At 40.3% G+C, this 26,505-nt stretch overlaps 1 protein-coding gene across 6 annotated transcripts in view; it reads left to right on the top strand.

The window, feature by feature from the left end:
- Positions 1 to 26,505, top strand: part of MGAT5 (mannosyl (alpha-1,6-)-glycoprotein beta-1,6-N-acetyl-glucosaminyltransferase) — a 374,468-nt gene that overhangs the window by 241,936 nt on the left and 106,027 nt on the right. For all 6 annotated transcript variants that reach the window (XM_021075187.1, XM_021075189.1, XM_021075184.1 and 3 more), the window contains exons 7-10: positions 776 to 937; positions 4,829 to 4,998; positions 7,701 to 7,835; positions 21,282 to 21,415. In XM_021075187.1, coding sequence (XP_020930846.1) covers positions 776 to 937; positions 4,829 to 4,998; positions 7,701 to 7,835; positions 21,282 to 21,415 — 601 coding nt within the window. The remainder of the gene's footprint in view (positions 1 to 775; positions 938 to 4,828; positions 4,999 to 7,700; positions 7,836 to 21,281; positions 21,416 to 26,505) is intronic.

Here is a 26,505-nt window from a genome sequence, read left to right as displayed (position 1 = left end):
TATTCCCAGCTTTTAAATTCCTTAGAAAATAATAAACTTTTATTTGTTTGGACTGGGACAAAACTAGAGGACGAACATTTATTTCCTTACTTTGTGGACAGGATGAGGGTTTTGGCAACCTACACAATGGCCGGTAGCCCATTAAGATCTGGCTGGAGGAGTTCCCAGCGTGGCTCAGCAGAAATGAATCTGACTAGTATCCATGAGGACGCAGGTTTGATCCCTGGCCTTGCTCAGTGGGTTAAGAATCCGGCATTGGTGTGAGCTATACTGTAGGACACACATGCTGCTTGGATCCCGAGTTACTGTGGCTGTGGTGTGGGCCGGTGACCCCTAGCCTGGGAACCTTCCATATGCTTCTAGGCGGCCCTAAAAAGACAAAAGAACTGCCTTGAATTTTCCCAGGAGTCTGCTGCCCTGCAGTAGATCCAAGGGGACAGTAAGTTCGGGTGCAGAGAATTTCAAGGTACATCAAGCATATTCACTGTAAAATATGCATTTTAACATAGCCCAGAATTTTGCAGTTCCTGTGCTTCCTTTCTCAACTTCTAATTTTTTAATGATGTCCCTTATAGCAGTGCAACAGTCAGGGGCCTTTGCTTCAATTTGAAATTCTAGGACCTTCAAGCAAAGCTGTTCAGCAAACCAGACTCACTTTTGAAGCCCTGTATTTAATTGACTCTATCTTTCAAGTTTTCAGATGTCACATCACAACAGCCATTATACTTGTGGACGTCTTATCTTCCATTCATTTTTATTAAATTTCTGTTTCTAGGCAGAAATTCGTACAGATTTTAATATTCTCTACAGTATGATGAAAAAGCATGAAGAATTCCGGTGGATGAGACTGCGGATCCGGCGAATGGCTGACGCATGGATCCAGGCAATCAAGTCCCTGGCAGAGAAGCAGAATCTTGAAAAGAGAAAGAGGAAGAAAGTGAGTTTCTGATTAATTCACTTCAGTTAGATGCCAGTTTTCTTTAAAATTTGATTTTGCTTGGAAACAAGACTAAGAGAAATGCCATGTCTCAAATGATAATCCCTCAGGGCAAATCTGTGTAGCCTCTTCTTGTACAGAATTTTGGGGCTTTCCTTTCCCTGTTTACAATAATCTTACTTAGCAAGGACTGGCATACGTGTTTCTTGAATGAAGCCAAGCAGAAATCTGCCCATTAGATTGTCCTATGAACCATCTGACTCTCTCAGTGGCATCAGAAAATTTAATTCTCTTTCCTCTCTCTGAATACAACCTTTGAGAACTTCCCATCACATCACCATGACAAGTTCATGGTTTTGGTACTTGTCAGCCCTGGGATTTGGGCCACTAACTGAGGAGTTCCACAGTTGCAGTGTTTGGTTGGTGCTTCTGCTTCTGTTCCAGTAAGAGAGGTACTATAAATTTGAGCCAATTTGTTTTGAAGTTCATGAGAAGATGCTTGGGAATCCTCTAGAATATCCCTAAGCAGAGAAGACCTTATGCCTCACTAGTTATGGATTAAGTGGCTGGATCTGAGCCTTTAGATGAACTGTTCTGATGAAGAATAACTGAGCAAAGTAAATCATCTGTTCTCATATCTAAAAATAAATGAAAAATGAGTTTAAGTGTGCCTAATTTGACTAATTTGATCCCCTCAGGAAAAAAAAATACAGATATACTTGCAGAACCCAAGACAGTTTTATGAGTCAGTCTGGCTTAGATTCCTTGAGTTTATGAGACAGCAGGACCTGACTTCCTGGCAGATAGTCCTCTGTGAAAGAGTATGTGATCATAGATCCAGGTGGGCTGTAAAAAGAAATAAAGAGTATTTCTATGTACTCCTGTGCAGTAATCTCCAGAGTATATGGTGAGGTGAAGACATATTAAGTAGAAAATAGTGAAATTATTTTTAAAGGAAAAGAGTTATTTGTATATCTATACCTATATGTATACCTAGAGGTAGACATATATAATATATGTAATATACATATATACTAATTGCTCAGATTTTTTAAAGGGAAGAATAAACTATCAAATTAAAAATAAAGGAGATGGAAGGTTGTGAATGTATTTAATGGCACAGAACTGTGCACTTAAAAATAGTTAAAAATGATAAAGTTTACATTACATATATTTTACCACAATAAAAACGGTCAATTAAGGGGAGTAAGAGTGTAACATAGGGGCATCAGGTATGAACAAACTAGACCTCTCTGAATAGATCTTATTTTGTAGATTTGACACTGGAATCATTTTACGTAGTGTAAAACAAAATTTAATTATGAAAAAAAAAATCTAAAAATCACAAGGAAAACAAAGCATGTAAACTGAGCACATGTCCAGGTTCACTCTAAGCACATAGAGAAGGGCTATTCTTAGTGACTTTAGAACACAATACATTGAATGTTGCTGATGGGACATCACAAAGAATTTAAACCCTGAAAAAATATCTTAGAACAATTTTTCCCAATTGTGTAGATGATGGTGTGGAATTTCTCCTTCTGAATCCATTATGTGTATTGGAGTGAAGCAAATGAGCCATTATGTTAGTGTCCTGGAGAAGCAGTGTTTTCAGTGTGGAGAGAGGAAATAACAGATGTGAGATGGATAATGTTAGGTAAAGATAGTGTAATCCTGGGTTAGAATTGGAAAACTCTTTACGAACTCATGATTAGTTTTATCCTTGAGAAAAAGTAAATTTTCTAGCTCTGTCCGCTGAAAAGGCCTAGAAACAGTGATCCTCTGGAGAACTTTAAGCACCAGGCTTTGATCTCGAAATGCCATTTCACTAAATGGTATAAGAGGTTCTTGGAAAAATAGCCGATTGAGGTCCGAGGCAGATGTTGTGCGTGTTGAGCTAGGAACACTTTGTCAGAGCAGAAAGCAACGAAACGATTAGACTACTAGGATTTTGTCAAAGCACTTAGAAGCCAACCTTAATAGCCTCCCATTGTCCAAGATGGCACATTTTGTTCACCGGTAAAAATAAGAACTGCAGTGTCATGAAACACATTAAATATATTTATAGTCATGACTTTATAGTGATATATAGTTTTTACATCTTCATTGGTCCTCATTAGAGTATGCCAAAGAACAAATGTGTTCTCTTGAAACTGGTAAATAAAGAGAAAGAATCAAGTATTTACCAGGCTTTTTCTGTGGAAGCTGTCCTTCACGAGGGGGGTGCTTTCTCTTTACAGAAGTATTCCAGCTAATAAAAGCAGACAGAATGATAGACTGTCACCATTTGCAACCCCTAATGGATTAATGCATCTAGTTAGTGGTCATCAGTCGCTGCTAACATCGCAGAACACTCAGATATTGTTCCCACCACTGGAAGTACACAGCACCACCTATGAAGTGGTATTGCCAAAAAAAAAAAATCAAATACATATTTCATCATGTCTGCAGATCTAATGACTAGTTTACTATAAATACGAGAGACAGAAGAATCCCTTACACAGTCAGCAGAATCTGGAGTGTGAAAGACTCAAGCGGAAATACAGCCCAGTTTCTTTGACAAATTACGAGCCCCTCCCTCCCCCAAAAAAGATGACTGGGTACTAGTATAGGTTAGAGAAGGCTAAAAGATGGACGAGGCATTACAATTAATGCCCTTGATTTAACTTCTGACTCAACCAACTGCACTTGAAAAAAAAAAGGCGGGGAGGTGGGGGGGTTCCTGTTGTGGCTAGCATCCATGAGGACTCAGGTTCAATCCCTGGCCTCATTCAGTGGGTTGAGGATCTGGTGTTGCCGTGAGCTGTGGTGTAGGCCAGTGGCTGCAGCTCCCATTTGACCCCTAGCCTTGGAACCTCCATATGCCGTGGGTGCAGGCATAAAAAATGAAAAAAAAAAAAAAAAAAAAAAAAAAAAGGGAGGACAATTGAGCAAGTGTATACACTAAATGGATATTGGATGATATGAAGGAATTAATAGCTATGTCAGGGGTGATGGTTGTATTCAATACGTTGGTGATATTATGGTTGTGTTTAAGTGAAGGTTTATTTATTTTAGCAACACAAACATTCACAGATGAAAGGGTAGGCAGTCTAGGATTTGGCTTCAAGATAAACTAGAGTGGTTGGGAAAAAATGAGGGATGTACATTAAATAAGATTTGTCAGGAGTTAATAATTATTGGGAATTCCTGTTGTGGCTCAGCAGGTTAAGAACCCAGCTAGTATCCATGAGGATGTGGGTTGGTTCCCTGGCTTCAGTCAGTGGGTTAAGGATCAGGCATTGCCTAAAGCAGCTGCATGGGTCACAGATGCAGCTTGGATCCCGTGTTGCTGTGGCTATAGCACAGGTTGGCAGCTGCAGCTCTGATTTGACCCCTGGCCCGGGAACTTCCATATGCTGCAGGTGAGGCCCTAAAAAGAAAAAAGGCGAGGGGGAGTTAATAATTGTTGAAGTCTGTAATTGTTGAGTACATCAGAATTTACTGTATCGTCATGTTTGCTTTTCCTTGTGTTTGAAGTTTTCCTTATTAAAAGCTTAAAAATATTCCAGCTGTGAAAAAAAGCCTAATGTTGTTAAAAGATATTTGATTGTCCTAGCTTAGTCTCCTTGATTTTCCAAACATATTCCACTTTTTGAAAGCAGGGTTATCTCTCTACCTTTGCCCCCCTAGCCATTCCAAATATAGTAATGACTTTATTTCTCTAAAACAACAATAAAACGTCACTTCCTTCCTTTCTCTGCATCTTCTACAAAGATTATTTACCCCGTGTTGAGATTTCATTAGAATGTAAACATGACTTTGGTGGGTGGCTTTTGGGTGTATGCCTGTGGGGGTCTGTACTTGCTCCAGTGGGAATCAGTATGTGCCTCTTCTTTGTGTTTTTTCCAGGTCCTTGTTCACCTGGGACTCTTGACTAAAGAATCTGGATTTAAGATTGCGGAGACAGCATTCAGTGGTGGCCCTCTTGGTGAACTGGTTCAGTGGAGTGATTTAATTACATCTCTGTACTTACTGGGCCATGACATTAGGATTTCAGCTTCACTGGTGGAGCTCAAGGAGTAAGGAGATTACTTTTCAATTTTAAAATCAGAATACAAAAAAGAAATTGTAAACTGTTAAAGCCCTCTATTAGTGTGTAATTTCTTGTGGAGGAAAATGAAAGTGATAATTCACTAAACATGAGATAAGGAGATTATTTTCAGGAGCTATATACATACACTGTGAAAAGGATAATATGTTTTCATTGTAGCTGCAGGCTCCAGAGGCTTCATAAATGAATGCCAGAAAATTCAAACTAAGGAGCTTATTCTTTGCTGTTACAGGTGCTTCCAGCATCTGCAGCACAAAACATTATTGACTTTCCTAATTCCCTGTCTCTTGTTGGAATTCATACCATTCCCTCCTCAACATCAAGCTTTCTAAATCTTAAAACAAGGCAGGTTCCTGTTTGTAATTTAATTTGGATAGAATGAGTTGCTCAAAAGCCCTGATCCAATCCTATTTCAATTAGCGAACTTTAGGCTCTGAGTCTGTCAACTCTACCTGGATTTTTGGTTTCCCTGAAATTTTCTTGTAGTTGGATCCCTCTCTTTATCCCCTTTAGATTGACATGGCTGGCCAAGCAGAAATGCTTAGAGCCCCCTCCCTCCTCTTCGGATAACTGCCCATGGAGCTTCTGTACCCAGTAGCCAAGTTAGCATGTTGCAATAGTGTCAGCTGTTCCAAAAGAAATAGCTTGAATGAACAGACATTCTAGAAATGGGAGAGGTGTTAATATATGTCCCACCCATCCTGCTCCTACTTTATTGTTCCAGACATGGATGCCCAAAGAGGTCATTTGGGTTAGGTCTGAGGTCCACACCTGATGAGAGGCAGTATTGAGATGAAAACAGTAATATCAGTGAGATTATATCAGCTCTCATTTGTTAAATGTTTTCCATATGCTGAAAGCATGAGAAGGGCTTCAGTTACAGCAGCAGTATCAACAGTTATGACAACCATAATATTGATGATGCCTATTAAAAGCAAACATTTGTTGAGTGCTTCCTGCACACCAGATACTAAGAGCTTTCCCTGTTTCATCTTAGTCCTTAACGCAGACCTGGAAGTAAGTGCTGGCTCTTTCTCTGTTTTAAAGATGAAGAAACTGGGATTCAAACCAAAAATGAGTTCTTCACAGTCCCATGGAGAGTATGTAGAAGAGTGAGGATTTGAGCCCTCTGTCTGTCTGACCTCAAATCCTGTGCTCTTGACTGCTGAACCACTGTGCTCCTTTCAGAGCTTGCTAAACCTAAGGCCTTCCAAGCCCTTTCATCACCACTCATCCCTTTAACAGTTGCCTTCCTCCTACTTCCTTTAAAACACCTTGGGGATGGGGCGGCGTAGGGGGAGGGTAGACTGGGAGTTTGGGATTAGCAGATACTTTGTTTTATATATAGGATGATAAACAAGTTCCTACTTGATTGCACAGGGAACTATATCCAATATACTAAGATAAACCATAACAGAAAAGAATATAAGAAAGAAAGTATACGTATATATAACTGAATCACTTTTCTGTACAGCAAAAATCAACATAAGTCAACTTCAATTAAAACATCAAATATAACAAAAAAAATAAGTTATAATTTGGTTTCTCAATGCAAAAATAAATAAATAAATAAAACACCTCGGGAACACAACCTATGAAGTGAGTGCCTTCATATATTGAGCTGTTATTCCTTCAGTGCTGTCCGTGGCCTGGTTCTTGGTATGGGACATATAGGGATGACCAGCATGCATCCAACCTTTTGACAATTGCAACTGATATACTGCATAATTGCTCCAATTACAATGTGATGAGTATCATCAGCTGTGGGTACTAGAGTGTCAGCACAGGGAGGGCAAAAGCTGTGTGAATATTGCTCACCTCTGGGTACTGAGCACCTAGAACAGTGCCTGGCACATAGCAGTTGCTCCTAACGATTTACTGAACAAAAGAGTAAAGGCATGACCCTTCCCAGACAGCTGCCTGTCCCAAATTCTACTCACTCATTAGGTCTCATCCTCCATCACAACTATTCAACTCTGTCCTTGTAGAAGGAAAGTAGAAAGTAGTCATGGTATACAAATAATGAGTATAGTCGTGGACCTATGAAACTTAATTAACAAACGCAGGCAGAGGACTATGTGTGGCCCATTGAACCACAGCTGGCTGACTCCTGGTCCACCCTGTAGTCAGAGGCTCCCAACCTGTCTGTACCTTGGAATTACCTGAAAGAATCAAAAGATGCTTGTGACTATGTCCTACCCGCAAAGGTTGTCACTTAACTAGTCTAGGATATGGTCTGGGTTTGGGGAGTCTAGAAAGATCCCCAGGTGATTCCAGTGTATAGGCATGTTTGGAAACCACTGCTCCATGTTGCTTCCACAGTTTTCTTCTGAAATAAAACATATCTGGCCCTGACAGCAGTGCTTAAAGACCTCCACGATCTTCTTAACAAGCAAGTTAAGTGGAGATAGATTCAGACCCAGATCTTTCTTGGTTTCAAAGGCTGTGTCTGTACACCACCATTTGCTTTTGCAAGAGTCAGAATCGAGGCTCTGGATGGACTTAATGGGTGGGAAGAATTTGCATAGATGGCTGGTGGGAAGGGCCATGCCATCCTCCCTGATAAGGATTCTTGGGATGGTTATTTGCCTCCTGAAGTTACTGAGTGCAGTACCTTGCAATAAATTGTTTTTCTTTCTTTTTCTTTTCTTCTCTCTGTCCTTTCTCTAGGATAATGAAGAAGGTTGTGGGAAACCGATCTGGCTGCCCAACCGTAGGAGACAGAATTGTTGAGCTCATTTATATTGACATCGTAGGACTCGCTCAATTCAAGAAAACCCTCGGACCATCCTGGGTGCATTACCAGTAAGTGCTACATACTGTTCTTAAGTTTTTAGAGCTTTTTGTTTTTTATTTATTTTTTTTTTTGTCTTTTTGTCTTTTTGTTGTTGTTGTTGTTGTTGCTATTTCTTGGGCCGCTCCCGCGGCATATGGAGGTTCCCAGGCTAGGGGTTGAATCGGAGCTGTAGCCTCAGCAACGCGGGATCCGAGCCGCGTCTGCAACCTACACCACAGCTCACGGCAACGCCGGATCGTTAACCCACTGAGCAAGGGCAGGGACCGAACCCGCAACCTCATGGTTCCTAGTTGGATTCGTTAACCACTGCGCCACGACGGGAACTCCAGAGCTTTTTATTTTTTAACGAGAGTAACACAGTTGCTGGTAGAAAAAGCTCATCAGATGTTATCTTTTGAACTGTGCAGCGTATGTTTCTCGTGCCTAATTGAAGTTCACAATCTCCAAAGTACCTTTTCACTTTCAAGCATTGTTATTTTCATTGATCTCTTTTAAGAATAAAAAACAAGTGTCCAACCTCCTTTTCACCTTCCTTAATATTTAGCATTCTTCTCTTGGTTTGCCTATACCAGTCTCATCCTTTTACTCAAATAACAATTTTGATAAAATATAGACAGTGTCAATTTTTATATCCTTCAGGTTTGAGATGATGACTCATTTCTTTTTCCTTTTCCTCATCAGTTTTGTCATTCTTGGAGGAGAAAGCTGGGCATAGCTTCTCTGAATGCTGGGGTCTTTGTACTTTTTAAGATAAGCCTCATGCTTAGCACAACCAAGTATTGTTACTCTGTACACAATTTGTATTATTTAATCTTTTGAGAAAGTCTTAGTTTGGTACTATAGCACTACTTTTAATGCTTGTGTGCATTTTTAACAAGATGAGAGTAGCTGTAAGTCTCAGTATTCAGCAGGCAAAAAGAGTAGTTTGAGTTTAGTATTTTTTATGAAAGAAGAGTGGTATGGAGGATTAATCAAGATGGCAGAATAGGAGGACATGAAACTCACTTCCCCCTGTGAACACATCAGAAATGCATCTAGATGTGGAACAGGTCTCAGTGAAAACTAACTGGAAACTGTCAGAAAGACTCCTGTACAACCAAGGCTGTAAGAAAGATCCATAGGTAATGGGTTAGGAAAGGGAAGAAAAATGATTAGATGGGGACCTGTAGAAGGGACTCAGGCAGATACCTGCCCTGGGGAGTGAGCGATGAGAACCTTAGGTTGGGTGCCTGAGTCCTGGGGTCCTCCATGGGGGAGATGAGCCCCCCTGGCAGGTTGGAGAATTGCTGGGACTCCCAGGAGGGCTGTGGGAAGCTGGACTCAGCTTGTGAGGAGCATGCATGTACTGGTTTGCCCCTGAGGCAAGGCAGAGAGGATGGATAGAGATTTCCTGCAGCGGCCTCGGCATGCCAGCCCTAGCCAAGTGAATGCTCTAGCTCTACTTATTCTGTGTCAGAACACAGCACTGGATCTGTCATGGCCACAGTTGGAGACAGAAGACCATGGGATGCAGAGGTGACCTGGTCCCAGGATGGAGCCTGTGTGAGGTGACAGTGGCCCCCCCCAAAGTGGGTTTTTGGCAGTGCATCACGAACAGCCCAGACCTCCGATGGTAGCTGTTCCACCAGAGCTCACCCCTTGATACATGCTTAGAAGTCACAAAGGCTCTACCTGCTAAGAGGCCATAGCAAGGCAAGAATGGAAGAGACTGAGGGCAGTGAGTGCCTGTGAGGGACAAAGGGGCTTGGATATGAGGCTGCATCTAGTCAAAGAGGAAAGCAATTGCTAGTGCTTGCACAGGCAGTGCACAGAGACAGCTTTGATCTCTGTCTGTGGCCAACACGAGCCAAGAGCCTGCACCTGCTGCCCTTACTTCAGCACCCCACCACTGGAGTGAGGGTCCCAGGGCTGAGAGAGGGGAAGGCACACACTTAAAGCAAACAGAGCTAGCTCAGGCCCAAACATCAGGGTTTCTGCTCCAGCAACTTGGGATCAGGCCTCACCCTTGATAGGGAGATGATGGCCACTAAGCAGAGAGGGAGCCGCATTTCACTCTCAGCTCCAGCCCCGCCCATATGAAGATGATAGCTGCCAGTATACCCCAAGGGAAGGCATGATTTGCACCCATGTCACATCCACCTCTCCCACCAAAGACACTGGGCACATGCAGTCTGTATAGGGGCATTCCCCATAAGGACACCCCTTCAGGATGGCAATAGATAACTTCACCTTAATTCATAGAGGCAAAGAAAGTTACACAGAATGTAAAGGCAAAGAAACTGATCTCAATTGAAAGAGCAAGAGAAAAACCCCTGAGAAAATAATCAATCAGAAATAAACAAATTACCAGATTAAGAATTCAAAGCATTGGTAATGAAAATGCTAAATGAATTAGGGAAGAGAATAGATGAACACAGTGAGAATTTTAACAAGGAGCTAGAAAATATAAAAAAAGACCTAATTGAAAATGAAGAATTCAATAGCTGTAATTTAAAAAACACACTAGAAGGAAGGAATAGAAGACTAAGCAATCTAGAAGTATTCCTAAGTGGTCTGGAAGAGAGTATAATGGAAATCACCCAATCTGAAGAGCAAAAAGAAAAATAACTTTTTAAAAATGAGAACGGTTTAAGAGATCTCTGAGATTACTTTAAGCACATCAAGATTTGCATTATAGGGTCTCAGAGCAGCAGAGAGAGAGAAGGGAATATAAAATGTATTTGAGTAAATTATGCTAAAAATTTCCCAGATCTGAAGACGGAAACATCCATAAACAGGAAGCACAGAAGGTCCCAATCAAGATGATCCCAAATAGACCTATACCAAGACATATCGTGATTAAAATTATAAGCGGTAGAATTCTAAAGGCAGCAAGAGAAAAACAGGTCATGCTTTGGAACCCCGTAATGCTATCAGCTGATTTTTTTGCAGAAACTTTTAGGGCAGAAGGGAGTGTCCTGATATATTCAAAGTGCCGAAAAGGAAAAATTTGCAACCTAGGATACTCTACCCGACAAGATTATCACTGAGACTAGAGAGAAAGATAAAGAATTCAGACAAGCAAATACTAAGAGTTCGTCAGTACTAAACCAACTCTAAAAGAAAGGTTAGAAGGTCTTCTCTAAGTGGAAAAGAAGAAAGAATCTGTAGGAAATGGAAAATCCCACTAGGAAAGGCAAATATATAGTAAGGACTGAGGATCAACCAGTTAAATAGGCCAGTATGAAGATTAAAAGACAAACAATTTTAAAAGCAGCTATAACCACAATAAACAATAAAAGGATATGCATGAAGATGTAAAATATGATACCAAAAACACAGAATATGAGGGAGGAGTGTAAAAAATGTTGCTCTCTTAGAATGAGTTTAAACTTAAATGAATACCAGTTTAAAACAAGTAGATATAGGGAGTTCCCGCTGTAGCTCAGTGGTTAACGAATCTGACTAGGAACCATGAGATTGTGGGTTTGATCCCCTGGCCTCGCTCAGTGGGTTAAAGATCTGGCTTTGCCATGAGCTGTGGTGTAGGTCGCTGATGTGGCTCAGATCCCGCTTTGCTGTGGCTGTGGCGTAGGCCGGCAGCTACAGCTTCAATTAGACCCCTAGCCTGGGAACTGCCATATGCTGCAGGTGCAGCACTAGAAAAGACAAAAAGACAAACAAACAAACAAAATACCAAGTAGATATAGTTATAGGTCAGTGTATATGAGCCCTATGGTAACCACAACTTGAAAACCTACAATAGATATACAAAAACTAAAAAAAAAGGAACAGAAGCATACTGCTAAAGAAAATCATCAGACCACAGGGAAGAAACCAAAAGAAGAAATGAACAGAGAATAACTATAAAAACTGGAAAACAAGTAATAAAATGTTAGTAAGTACATACCTAGCAATATAATAATGCTTTAATCAGTTTACATAGGGTGAATAATTGAATAATAGAAGACCCATCTATATGCTGCTTTGCACACAGAAACTGAAAGTGAAGAGATGGAAAAAGATATTTCACACAAATAGAAATGGCAAGAAGTCGGGTAGCAGTATTCATATTAGACAAAACAGACTTTAAAATAAAGGCTACAACAAGAAAAAGAAGAGCATTATATAATGGTAAATGGATCAGTACAAGAAGAGAATAGCATAGTGGTTAACACACATGCAACCAATATAGGAGCACCCAAATATATAAAACAATTATTAAAAGACCCGAAGAGAAAAATTGACAATAATACACTAATAGTAGGGGATTTTAACACCCCACTTATATCAGTGGACAGATCTTCTAGACAGAAAAATCAATAAGACAATACTGGTCTTAAGTGACACGGTGGACCAATTGGACTTAGTAGATATCTACAGGACATCACATCCAAAAACATACACTTTCTTTTCAAGTGTATATGGAATGTTCTCGGGGATAAATCCCATTCTGGGCCACAAAACTTAAGAGGATAGAAATTATATCAACAAATTTAAGAGAATAGAAATTATATCAAGCATTTTTCCAACCCCAACAGTGTGGATAATCAAGCACAGAAAGAAAAATAGGAAAAGAACAAAAATGTGACAAAAACATGCTACTGAAAAAAAACCAATGGATCAAAGAAGAAGTCAGAAAATACCATGAGACAAATGACAGTGGAAACACAACTCTCAAATATATATGGGATACAGTAAAAGCGGTTCTGAGGGAAATTTATAGCAATACAGGCATTCCTCAAGAAATAAAATTCTCAAATAAACAACCTAACTTAGCACCTGAAGGAATTCGAAAAGGAAAAACAAACAAAGCACAAAATCAACAGAAGGAAGGAAATAATAAAGACCATAGAGGAAATAAAATATAGACCCCCTCCAAAAAAATGAATAGAAAAGATAAATGAGACCAATAGCTGGTTTTTTTTTTCAAAGATAAAGAAAATTGATAAACCTTTAGCCAGGTTCACCAAGAAGAAAACAGAGAACCCAAATAAACAAAAGAAGAAAGCGGAGAAATAACACCAATACCACAGTGATACAAAGTCATAAAACTCATCAAAGTGATTATAGATGGAACATATCTCAACAAAATGAAAGCCATTTATGACAGGCGCACAGCTAATATCCTACTCAGTAATGAAAGGGTGAAAGCTTTTTGTCTAAACTCAGGAATAAGACAAGGATGCCTCCTCTTGCCACTTCTGTTTAACATAGTGTTAGAAGTCCTAGCTACAGTGGACAGACAAGAAAAACAAAAAAACATCCAAATTGGAAGGAAAGAAGTAAAACTGTCAGTATTTGCAAATGACATGATATTTTATGTAGAAAACCTTAAAGTCTCTACCAAAAAACTATTAAGCTAATACATGAATTCAGGAAAGTTGCAAGATACAAGATTAACATACAGAAATCTGTTGCTTTTCTATACACTAATAATCAACTATAGAGAAAGTAAAAAAAAAAAATCCCATTTAAAATTGATTCAAAAAGTATAAAATACCTGGGAATAAACTTGACCAAGGAGTTAAAAAAACCTGTACTCTGAACACTATAAACCATTGATAAAGGAAATTGAAGGTGATACAAGAAATAAATATCCCAAGCTCTTGGATTGGAAGAATTAATATTCTCAACAAGAATATACTACCCAAAGCAATCTGCAGGTTTAATGTGATTCCCCATCAAAATACACATAACATCTTTCATAGAACTAGAACAAGTAATCCTAAAGTTTATATGGAACCACAAAAGATTGTGAATTGCCAAAGCAATCCTGAGGAAAAAGTACAAAGCTATGGGTATTCGATTCCCTATCTGCAGTTGATACTACAAAGCTGCAGTAATCCAAACAACATGGGTGGAAGTGTAAGTTGGTGCAGCCACTATGAAAACAGTATGGAGGCTTCTCAAAAAACTAAAAATAGGACTGCCATAGGACCCAGCAATTCCACTGCTGTGCGTATATTCAGAAAAATTGAAAACACTAATTTAGAAAGATACATGCACCCTAATGTTCACAGCAGCACCATTTACAATAGCCAAGACATGAACAGACTCTAAATGTCCATTAACAGATGAATGAATAGAGAAGATGTGGTACATATATATAGTGGAATACTACTCAGCCATGAAAAGAATAGTGCCATTTACAGCAATGTGGATGGACTAGAGATTATCATACTAAGTAGAGTAAGTCAGAGAAAGACAAATACAATATGATACCACTTAAGTGAAATCTAAAAAATACGGGGAATGTATATAAGCATTATAGAAACAGACTCACAGATATAGAAAACAAACTAGTGGTTACTAGTGAGGTGAGGGAAGGAGGAAGGGCAAGATTCAGGTATGGGATTAAGAGATACAAACTATTATGTATAAAAGAGATAAGTCACAAGGATATGTTGTACAGCATAGGGAATGATAACCGTTATTTTTTTAAAAAATTTTAATGGAGTATAATATAATCTTAAAACACAATGAACCACCAAAAAGGAAAGAAGAGTAATGTGCTCTTTTGTTGTCTTCCATTTCTGACAGCTGATACTATCTTTTATTTGTGATCTATATGTAAAAGTTTCCAATAAATTTTAAAAGGTGAATAAATTTAACTACACATCGTAATTATTTAATTTTGTCAATGGTGCATGAAGTTGGGTAAAAATGGTGAAATTAGTACCAATTTTACCAACTCATAATTAATGTTTACCTTTAGTTTGGACCAATTTCCTAAGAGAACACTCTGAAATATTTCAATTTGTACAGCTCGGAAATCCCTTCATGTTTTTCTTTTCTGTTGTTAGGCTGTAAAGAGATGTTTTGATGTGTTCTTTTAACTTAACCAATAAATAAATCCTTAATTGCCTGAACTAGGTTTCTTCATTTCAGGTTAGCTTATGGATTAATTTTATTAACTTTAATGTCCAAGTTAATGTCAGATTGGAAGTCCTTTAGAGTTGAAAGAAATGAAAATTCAAAATAATAATAGGAATTTTCTTTTTGGCTCGGTGGTTAACAAATCCAACTAGGATCCATGGGGTTGTGGGTTCGATACCTAGCCTCACTCAATGAGTTAAGGATCCGGCATTGCCATGAGCTGCAGTGTAGGTGAACTTCCATATGCCACAGGTGCAGCCCTAAAAAGCAAAAAAAAAAAAGAAGAAGAAGAAAAAGATAATCAGGTAAAATATTAATAAGAATCTTCTCAAAAACAGAGGGAAGGACAAACATTGATTGCTGTAGAATTTCTTTGCAATGACAATGATTCTCTTTTCCCATAGTGATGATTTTCTCACGGGGCAGTGAAATGCTCTTGGGCAGCAGAAAGGGATTCATTGAGAAGAGACTGTGCATTTTTGATTGACTTTTGGATGTACAGGCAGATCTTAGAGATACTGAGGGTTCAACTGCAGGCCACTGCAGTAAAGCAAATATCACAATAAAGCCAGTCACAACAAATCTTTTGTTTTCCCAGTGCATATAAAAAGTTCTCTTTGTGGCTGAGTGGAAACCAATGTGACTAGCATCCATGAGGATGCAGGTTTGATCCCTGGCCTCACTCAGTGGGTTAAGGATCTGGCATTGCCATGAGCTGTGGTGTAGGTCACAGACGAGGCTCAGATCTGGCATTGCTCTGACTGTAGTATAGGCCAGTGGCTACAGCTCCGATTCGACTCTTAGCCTGGGAATCTCCATATGCTGTGGGTGTGGCCCTAAAAAGACAAAAAAAAAAGTTACATCAACACTGTGCTATATGTAGTCTATTAAGTGTGCAATAGCATGTATAAAAAAAATGCACAGGCCTTAATTAAAAGATAATTTCATGAGTAGGACATGCACAGTGTGTGAATATAGTCAATAATTGTCTGATTTCTTTGTATGGTGACAGATGGTAACTAGACTTAATTGTGATCACTTTGTAATATATAGCAATACCAAATCATGTTGGGCACCAGAAACTAACATAGGGTGTTATAGGTCAATTATACCTCAAAAACCAACAGACAAATTATTAGAAAAAAGGGGATCAGGTTTGTGGTTACCAGAGATGGGGAGTTACCAGGAGGAGGAGGAATTGAGGAAGATAGTTAAAGAGTATAAATTTCCAGTTATAAGTAATTACAAGGGATGTGATGTACAATATCATGAATATAATTAACACTGTTATGTGTTACCTATGAAAGTTGAGATTAAGTCCCAACAGTTCTTCTCACAAGGAAAACAAATTCTTTAAAATTTTGTTATCTATATGATGACCATTGTTACTAAACTTGTGATAATCATTCCATGTTGTATGTAAGTCAACTTATTATGCTGTATACCGCAAACTTATTCTCTGCTGTGTGCCAACTATATTTCAGTAAAAGTGGAAAGGAAAAAATTCTTTTAAACACTTTATTGCTCAAAAACACCAATCAACATCTGACAGCACAGGGTTGCCACAAATCTTATAATTTGTAAAAAAAAAAAACCTGCAAAAAAAAGCACAACAAAATGAGACATGTCTGTATTTTCACTAAAAAGCAAAATTAAAATCTTAGTCCAGGCCAGGATAGCACTTTGCCTTGTGCGTCAGGTTTTTCCTGTTTTTTGTTTTGTGGCTTTCTCGAAATCTTCATGAGTCATGGGCCACCGTAAGTGTTCTCCCTTCTGTGGAAATAGCCATCTTCTTGGTTAATAAGCCTTGTAAATAAACAAACTTTTTTTTCTTTTTAGCCACAGCATTAAAAAAAGAACAGCAGAGCTGTTTTTCTCTGGCATTTTGCAAGTGGCAAGCATATGATAAATGTGTAAAAGGAACTGGGCATTTGGAACCTCCCTAGACTCGCATCTCTTCACCATTAAGGGCTGTCTGGATGGGAATATATTCTCAGTGGTAGCGTTTAGGTCAATTACAAGGATGATTTCATTATTAAAATCGCCACCGTTGATTGGTAGTTGATTCTTGTGCAACGAAAAGACACCTTCTCAGAGGGGATTTTATGGAAGAGTGCAGTGTGCACCCCTCCTTTATTTCATAAATCACCTGCATTCCTAATAGTAGCTGACAGGAGGGCTGTTAGGACCTTAGCCCCACTGTAGTCATGTGATGCAGCTAAGATTTCATCCAGAAGCCAGGCAAGAGCTCTAGAACGCTTCTCATTTTTTTTTTTATTTTCATTTTCATTTTCTATTTTCATTTCATTTCATTCCTTTTTAAAGATTAGAAACTCGGCACTCTCTCTATTCATCTTGGGTGATGGTGGATGATAGGAATTCTATTAAATATGAAATTATCATCTGATCTTGTAGTTAGGAACAAACCTCCTGTTGATCTTGGGGAAATATTTATAAATTTGTTTGGTTTATATAGGGACCCAGGACATCCAATTAAGCGTTTATTAAATACTTACATGTGCCTAGTGTCCTGCTTGATACTGGAAGATTCATCCCTGTTTTGCTTCATGTGAAGCCTTTTCTGAGAACTGAGAACAGAAAGGAAAGTGAGATGCAAATAGTGCAAGATATCAAACTCCAAATTAGAAAGTAGGTCCTGGCAAGGAGATCCTCAGCATCCATCTCGTAATAGTGTGGCTTAGCCCAGGGAGGATATTCCAGGAATCATTTGGCATTGCTGCAGCCATCCCTGTTAGGAGGCCAGCTGCCTCGGGCAGCAAGGCAAATATCTTTTTAAGTCATCAGTCTGTTCCTGATGCTCCAGACGCACAAAAGACATTAGGGGAACAGCATAAATATTAACAACACAAATCCAGTTCCAAAACACACAGATGTAGAAAGTGATGGAAGAGGGAAAGCTCTAATGTTCAGCCTCCCCTGTCATAGAGCTCAGTCTCTAGCCTCTGGATTATAAAGCAAACCCACCTAAGCTAAAAAACAAGCAAACAAACAAACAAAAAACAGACAATTCCCAAACCAAAGCTTCAAGTATAAGCATGTAGAGTTACAAGTATCTGAGAAGGCCTGTCATTCATTCTGTAGCCTTCTGTTGAGTAAAAGCCAACATCACGTAGCATGCATATTGGCCCTGTATAAAAGTCCAGGATTTCAGGAGTTAGGCTTCTGTCAGGCATCTTTACTCATCAGGGTTTGTTTTAATTACCTAAACTTAAAATAATGCCAATAAAACTCCAAGTTAAAAACAGTGGCAGAAGCTAGAGAGAGTTGGAGTTGATTACAAGCAAAGGGAGGTAGCCAAAGACTTCAAGGCCAAGGTTCCTGTGGCGAGGTGGCCCATTTCTCCCTGCTTTCTCCACTGTCATCTTTGAATCCCAGTTCTGCCCTCTTGTAGGAGCCGGACCTTCCCCAGCCTCACCTGTCAGTGGGTGTGTCCCCCCACCCACCCCATAGTGACCTGCAGGCTGCCACCATCTTTCCTTCTGTTTTTCTGTGCACTACATCTTTCTCAAAAGAAAACACACTGGCTCAACCAATTCCTTTTGTATGTTATTTTAAAAGGAAAACTGTAAGTTAAGAGATGGGATTGTTTTACTGAGAAGATAAAAGGTGTGCTGAGAGCTATTCAAAGAGCAGGAAAAACACACATTGGTCAGTTCCTTGGGGCCCTTGCCTTGCTTTCTCCTACACTGGGAACTCCTATTTCCGTCCGTCTACTGGCTGCCAGGCTGATGGCATGTTCTTGGTGATAAATCTTTACTATGATGAGCACATGTTCCTTGAGAGCCACACAGGAATCCAGGAGAAGGACACTGCTTTTGTGGTCAGCTTGAGGTCATGGCCCACCCATGTTCTGCCTTGCCTTCCTGCTTTCTTTTCTTCCACGTCCAGACAAGTAGTGCTGATCTCTGATGTGAAAACCAGCACACTAAAATGACAATTTACTGTTGTTCTTCCTGGGACATCTAATGTAGTGTAGTGCTTTTTTTTTTTTTAATTGTGCCTTGATGTAAAAATAATAGCAAGATTGACTTCTTAGTAGTGAGGAAAGGAGGAAAGAAATAATCAGATGCATAAAAGTCATTGCCATCATCTGATTCAAAAATGTGAGCTCTAATCTTTATTTACTTTTATGCTTTTTGTTCCTATAAGAGCCATTTAGAAATATTATTAATTCATAGCAACAGAAAATAGTGCTGTTTCATTGGCTGATCATGAGTTAAATTTACATCGATGGTTTGAGACTCAGTGATGAAATAAATGTAATCAAAATCAATAAGTTCTATTTTAGTATTGATTCCTTTCTTCCAATTGGTCATTCTTTATGTACTCCAAAGCAATGGTCAGAAGGCTTTTTCTGCAACGAGCCAGATAGTAAATATTTTAGGCTGTCACAGCTACCAAAATCTACTGTCACTATGCAAGAGCAGCCATAGACATACAGAAACAACTGGGTTTGGCTAGTTCAAATAAAACCTTATTTTTGAACACTGAAAATGGAATTCCATATAATTTTTTTTTTTGGTCTTTCATCTTTTTAGGGCCGTACCCGCGGCATATGGAGGTCCCCAGGCTGTGGGTCGAATCGGAGCTACAGCTGCTGGCCTTCACCACAGTGACAGTGACGCCAGATACAAACCATGTCTGTGACCTACACCACAGCTCATAGCAATGCCGGATCCTTAACCCACTGAGTGAGGCCAGGGATCGAACCTGAAACCTCATGTTTCCCAGTCAGATTCATTTCCACTATGCCACAACGGGAACTCAGAATTCCATATAATTTTTTTTTTTTTCCCCCACTGTACAGCAAGGGGGTCAGGTTATCCTTACATGTATACATTACAATTACAGTTTTTCCCCCACCCTTTCTTCTGTTGCAACATGAGTATCTAGACATAGTTCTCAATGCTATTCAGCAGGATCTCCTTGTAAATCTATTCTAAGTTGTGTCTGATAAGCCCAAGCTCCTGATCCCTCCCACTCCCTCCCCCTCCCATCAGGCAACCACAAGTCTCTTCTCCAAGTCCATGATTTTCTTTTCTGAGGAGATGTTCATTTGTGCTGGATATTAGATTCCAGTTATAAGTGATATCATATGGTATTTGTCTTTGTCTTTCTGGCTCATTTCACTCAGTATGAGAGTCTCTAGTTCCATCCATGTTGCTGCAAATGGCATTATGTCATCCTTTTTTATGGCTGAGTAGTATTCCATTGTGTATATATACCACCTCTTCCGAATCCAATCATCTGTTGATGGACATTTGGGTTGTTTCCATGTCCTGGCTATTGTGAATAGTGCTGCAATGAACATGCGGGTGCCCATGTCTCTTTTACGTAGAGTTTTACGTAGAGTTTTGTCCGTAAAAGAGACACGTGCACCCGCATGTTCAAGAGTGGGATTGCAGGGTCATATGGAAGTTCTATGTATAGATTTCTAAGGTATCTCCAAACTGTTGTCCATAGTGGCTGTACCAGTTTACATTCCCACCAGCAGTGCAGGAGGGTTCCCTTTTCTCCACAGCCCCTCCAGCACTTGTTATTTGTGGATTTATTAATATCACAAAATATTCTCCCTTTTTAAAAAACCATTTTAAAATGTAAAGATCAGTCTTAGCTAGAAGACTGTATAAAAATAAGCAATAGACCAAGTTTGACTGATGCTTCGGTGGACTAGCCAAACGCAACATCATCAGTTTCGCTTCTTTTTGAGTTCTGGAGAAAAAAACAATAATGTCCTGTAACTGTCAAAAACATAAAGATCACCACTGCCTATTGAGATTCTAAGCTTTACCAAAAGTCATGTACTCAAATCAGTTGATGAAAGTGTTGAAGGAGGTAAGACATGAATGTGCTCTAAGCAGAATAAAACCTTCTCAGTCTGCTCAGACGGCTGTGCCGAATCATCACAGCCTGGGGGGCTTATCAATAGCAGAAGTGAGTGGGTCATAATTTGGGAGGCTGAAAGTCTGAGATCAGGGTACCAGTCTGGTCAGATTCGGTTGCAGACTTCTCATTTTATCTTTGTGTGATGGAGGGGGCCAGGGAGTTCTGTGAAGTCTCTTTTACAAGAGCACTAATCCGACTTATAAGGATTCTACCCTCAGCACCTCCCAAAGGCCCTCACCTTTGGGGGTTAGGATTTCAACATATGAATTTAGGGGGACATAAACATTCAGATCATGGTAACCTCTAAAATCAATGGCTATTTATTTCTTCATCAGTTGTCTGGTGGGCACCACTGTATGCCCGGCCCTGGGTAGGACTATGACAGTGACCATGGTGTCTGCAGGTCTAGTTTTGGGAAATTTTTTTATTTCCGTGGCCTTCGAGCCTCTCCTGTGATTGGTCAGCTCATCTGAGGCAGAGCGTATGAGTGGTGAGATGGCTCTGGCTTAAAAGCCACGCATGGAGACGTTTGGTAGACAAGCTCACACGTAAAACCTCAGTTCCTGCCCAGTGGCATTTCTAATTTAAAGTCTTTGTCTCTGGTAGGCCCTGAGGGAGAGGGAGAGCTTTTGGCTTTTTGATGTTGGGGTCAAGGTTATAGTTTGACCTGTGGGTCTTTCTTCTTCCAGGTGCATGCTCCGAGTCCTGGACTCATTTGGCACAGAACCAGAGTTCAACCACGCCAACTATGCCCAGTCGAAAGGCCACAAGACCCCCTGGGGCAAGTGGAATCTGAACCCACAGCAGTTTTACACCATGTTCCGTGAGTAATCTTGCCTTACTTCTGCTTTCCAGAATGTGCCAAAGACAAGTAGGAAAAGAAATGAGTCCACCAAATATTTGGGGTTGTGATTCCCGGGGCCCTTAGCTATAGAAATGTGTGCTATGGAATCTTTTTCTTGGGAGTAGCTGAATTTTTATTAATGAAATTGAAAGGCTTTGTGAGCATTTTGTGAAAAGCCTTAGAAATGTTGTGGGAAAAAAATGTGCACTATGAAGTAACACTGGAAACCATTTGGGAAGGAACCTTGGCTGGACCTTGAGGGGCATTAAACATTCTTCATGCCACACAGACCCTGTGTAGGGTCCGCTTGGTGATTCGTGAGGAACGGAGGTCTTCCATCTCCATACATTTTCCCAATAAATTAACCTTCATCATTTAAGCATCAAACTTTGTAAAGAAAAAAAAGTGAGCCTTTTCAAAATGGAATGATTTAAAATTCTATTTCCCAGGCCCAGGATGGTATCTCACCTTCTCTCGCTCACGTGGTGTCATTGTTGTCAGCAGCAGTGACTGTTTTGCAGAGTGATGCAGGGGACGTGCTAAAAGATGGTGAACCAAGCAGCCACACCTGTAGCCTTTTAGCATTTTTCTTTTCCATGTTCACCACTTCTTGCTGCTGCCATCAGTTTACCTGCTTATAGCTTCATTTCATTTATAGCTAGCTGAGGACTGTGAAGCCAAGTACCAAATCTATCATTCTTGTCAAAAATGGATTTATTAATTTGGTAATTCCCCTTGCTGAGGTGAATTCCCATTCTGGAAATGCAAGGTCCCATGAGTTAAGCCATGTATTTGGACACTCAGAGTGTAAACGTGCATTTTCCTAAATTATAGGGATAATTTTAATCCAGAGATTTCCATCCTAGAATTACTATCTGAGATGCGAGTGTTTCCTTCGTTAAGACCCACGTGCCCCCCTACCTCCCGCCTCTGCCCACCCCCCCCACTTGCTCTGTGCTGGCCCCTCCCCCCCATGACAGCCACCTAAAGATGACCTTTTCTCATGTTCACTGAGTACAATAGCAAACACATTGACCTAAACCTTAAGTGTGAAGCAGGAGAAGGAAGGGAGAATTAAGAAGGGATATAGCAGATGGGGAAGTGATTTGAAAAATCTGCTCATGTTGAAATGTTCGTTTTAGCTCAGAGCGGTGTGTGAGTGTTCTGGATGCATTGTAAACAGTTACTGCTGTTCTGGAGCTCTGACATCCTCTATTGCAGCCTGTCGCTGGGGCACAGTTCAGGGAGCCAGCTAATACAGTGTGTGGTGGGTGACAGGTGGCTCGTCAGCATGGTGAGACTGGATCGACATTGCTGTGTAACTTTGAGGGGCTGGGATGAGGTGGCACAAGATAACCTAAGAAGTAGCTTGTGAGTTACTTCACATGAAGTGAAGTGGTACCTGTGTTCAGAATGACCCAAACAGCCTGAATGACATGGCATATGTATGTCCTCCATGTGATGGTGTTCTTTTAGGTTTTATTTTTTTAAGTGTTAATTTTTTTATTAAAGTATAGTTGATTTACTGTGTTATCCCAATTCCTGCTATTCTGCAAAGTAGGATGGTGTTTTTTTAGAATGTTGGCATTCAGAGCCCCCCCAAAACCTTTTTTGTTCTCTATGAAAGAAGGATTTAAGCAGTGTTGGTTGATTGAATTGAAATGAATTCACTTCTTAAAATATAACTGAAGATGGAAAAATAGATTAATTCTTCTTAACCTAGAAAGGAGATAGTTTTGTAACTGACTCAAAATTCAGCAGGAATGAGGCAAAGGGGCGGGGGGAACTAACACATTTGACTGCCTGTAAAAGAAAAACTACCTCTATGGCAAGAACAAAAACGTCAAAAGATAACATCAGAGCAGATTCTACTGCAGAGGATAAATATCACTCATGTATAAAGAGCTTCTAAAAATTGAGAAGGAAAAGTTCCACAATCCAGTAGGAAAATGGGCAAAAGCGGTTTCAAGGAAAAAGAAATGTATTGCCCCAAACATACGAAAGCATGTTAACATCACTCACAATGAGAGAAATGCACTTTAAAACTGCACCACAATACCATGATATTGGCAAAACCCTGAAAGTTTGCTGGCGCAGCTATTACTATAGTGAGACTAGTGGAAAGCAGGGGGTGCAGCCCGGCCCTGCCTCTGTGGAGGGGATTTGCCACCTTCCAGCAAGGTGACCCAGGCACCTTTCCTTTGAGCAGATCCCATGTAGCAACCTATCCCAAAGATAAGTGAGCAAAAGTCAGACAAGCATGTGTACAAGGCCATTTACTGTGGTGCTGCTTGTACTAGGAAAAGACTGAAAATAACCCAAAGCTTCCTAATAGGGGACCAAGTGAATCCCATGGTCCATTCATAGAGTGAAGTCGCGTGTAACTGAGAAGAGGGCAGAGGGAAGACTCCACTTTCTGGAGGGATATATTTAGTGGTAAAACCCGAAGTTCAGGACAGATGTGGAATCGCTCCCTTCCTATGAGAAGGGTATGAGGGGAGGAAAGTGTGTGTATGCCCGTGTAAATGAACCTGCTTGTGTTTTCAAAAGCAGCAATGCAAGAGTAAATAACAAGCTAATAAAAGTGATTACCCTTGGAGGAGGATTACCCTCCAAAGTAATCACTTTTATTAGCTTGTTATTTATTCTTGCAGGGATGGAGAGAGAAAATTGATGTCTCTTAATGTACTTTATCTGGAACCATGTAAATGTTTTACATGATAAAGAAAATGGAAAAAAAAGCATTAAAGACAAAAAAGAGAGAAAAAAAATGAAACAAACTTGATAACCAGGTTGGTGCTAATCTCTCACACAGTTAAAATAATTATTTCAAGTGACTTTAAAACACAATCTTTGGACCAGACATTCATTATAGAAAGTATTTATATGATTAGGTGAACTATTCCAGGTATACTGAAATTTGTAGTACACAAAAAGGGGAGAGCCCTTAAAGAATTTAAGTGTAGACTGTATAAGATTCAGCTCGAATAGGAAATAGCAATATGAACTTCTATTTTTCTCTTTAAAAAGGAAATGTTTCCTAACTCTTTATTTAGAAAAGGACCAAAATAAAGACAATCCAGTGGCAGTGAGTATCCTTAACACTCATATTTGGATTCCCTAAATAACTTTCGCAGTAAAGGAACCTCATCCTAGAAGAAATAGATCGTTCCAGGTCTAGGGCAGGAAACATTCAAGATGGGACATCTTGTCATACCAGAAAGCAAGGAAGCTAAGAAAGACCCCTGGGGTGGAATCAGAAGGACACAGGAGCCAAAGATAGGGTGGTTTGAACATCAGAAAGGATGATTTCAGCAGACTGAAATTAAACCAATGGAAAATAGTTCATGAGAATGACAGCCCAAGCAAGAACAACTCCCAAAATCAATCGATCACCTTTGCAGGTTGCTAGGACACCACCTCATTACTCCGAAAAATAAAGGGAAACAATCCAGCCTTTGATCTTGCCTTTCTAGGACAAATTGTATTTGAAGATCATCAAATAGTTGATGAGAGAAAGTTGTTAATTATGGAGAAATCACAGCTAACGAATGCAAAAAGAATGAAACATTAGAAAATCAGCATTTTATAACTCCTAGTACGACAGTTGGAGCAGGGTGGAGATCATCCATGGTTATGAAATCCATCCAGAAACAGGCTGATGGAAAACTTGCTCGTGGTTGAGGCTGTCTTGAATGGAAGAAATAGGGACACGAGCAGTTTGGAACCTTTATGTTGTTGAGATGTGCCTGGACTGGAGAATTTGCAGCAGCAAACAGTGACTGCCCACTCGACTGGCTTCCGAGAAAACTCGGGTGCATCCTTGAAAGAGGGTCTTTCCCACACGACAGAAGGGCCGGGTCCAGTCCAACCTGGGCGCGCCCATAGTTTTCCCATCCCTTGCCCTTTGGGTAAATGTGGCTGTTCTCATGGCCCAAAGACCATTGCTTGGAGCATAAGATGAAAGTGTCAAAAGTTGATCCATGTCTTATTAACTTTTTAAAAATGAAGACAGATTTACTAGGGCTTAATAGACAGGCTTAGTAATCACTACATAATTGCTGTGTAACACACACTGCAGGTATACATAGCTTGTTTGTTTTTTTTTTTTTGTCTTTTTAGGGCCACATGTGCAGCTATGGAGGTTCCCAGGCTAGGGGTGGAATTGGAGCTATAGCTGCCAGCCTATGCCATAGCCAGAGCCACATCAGATCCAAGCCACGTCTGTGACCTACACCACAGCTCATGGCAATGCTGGATCCTTAACCCACTGAGTGAAACCAGGGATCGAACCTGTGTCCTCATGGATACTAGTCAGCTTTCTTTCTGCTGCGCCACGACGGGAACTCCCCTTGGTTTGTTTTCTTCTGATGGGATGCACAAGGAAAAATAGAGACCACGGGAAGACAGTGCTGTGCTTGTGCAGTCAAGTCTGCCTGTCTTATTATGGGATGACCAGCATTCAGCAGATGTGCAGTGCAGGGAGAGGATGGGGAAGGCTGGTCAGAAGAGGCCCAGTATCAGGAGTAGGAAAAAGAAAAACACACTCACTGTTGCTGAAGCATCTTTAGGAGCAGGGAAATGAGAGATGCTCCTGACCAGGGGTAGCTCCTGAACACTCAGAGTGCATGTCTCACATTAAGCCTGCTTCTATTTCTCCTCCAACTCATTTCCTCACTAAGTTGGGGTTTCTATAAGTTGAAAAGTCTGGCTTTTCTTTATAGTTCTGCCCCAAGTCTCAGAATTTCACTAGGACCATCCTCTTTCTGTGTTCTGTTGGCATCTGGGCGTTTTTGTGTGTTAGCACAAACGGCTCCCAGCACCTCTCCAGGCAGCTTCTCTAGGATCAACTGAGTGGGCAGGTAACACCAAGGCTATTTGTCCAGATCGCTGAGTGACTTTTTTTTCCAGGAAGCAGAGAAGTGTGGTTCTTCCTCCCTTGTGCAGGCTTCTTGTCCCTGCTTTTCATTTGCTGTCCAGACTCAGAGCCTAGCTTCTGCACTGAGCGCTGAGGGTCTCCTGCCCCAGAGCCAACAGTGAAGAACTCAGCTTGGACCAGGCCATTCCTC

The sequence above is a fragment of the Sus scrofa genome, chromosome 15 (assembly GCF_000003025.6).
Source record: "Sus scrofa isolate TJ Tabasco breed Duroc chromosome 15, Sscrofa11.1, whole genome shotgun sequence".
Lineage (NCBI taxonomy): Eukaryota > Metazoa > Chordata > Mammalia > Artiodactyla > Suidae > Sus > Sus scrofa.
Note: the sequence above shows the minus strand (reverse complement) of the source record. Positions and strands in the feature narration are given on the sequence as shown.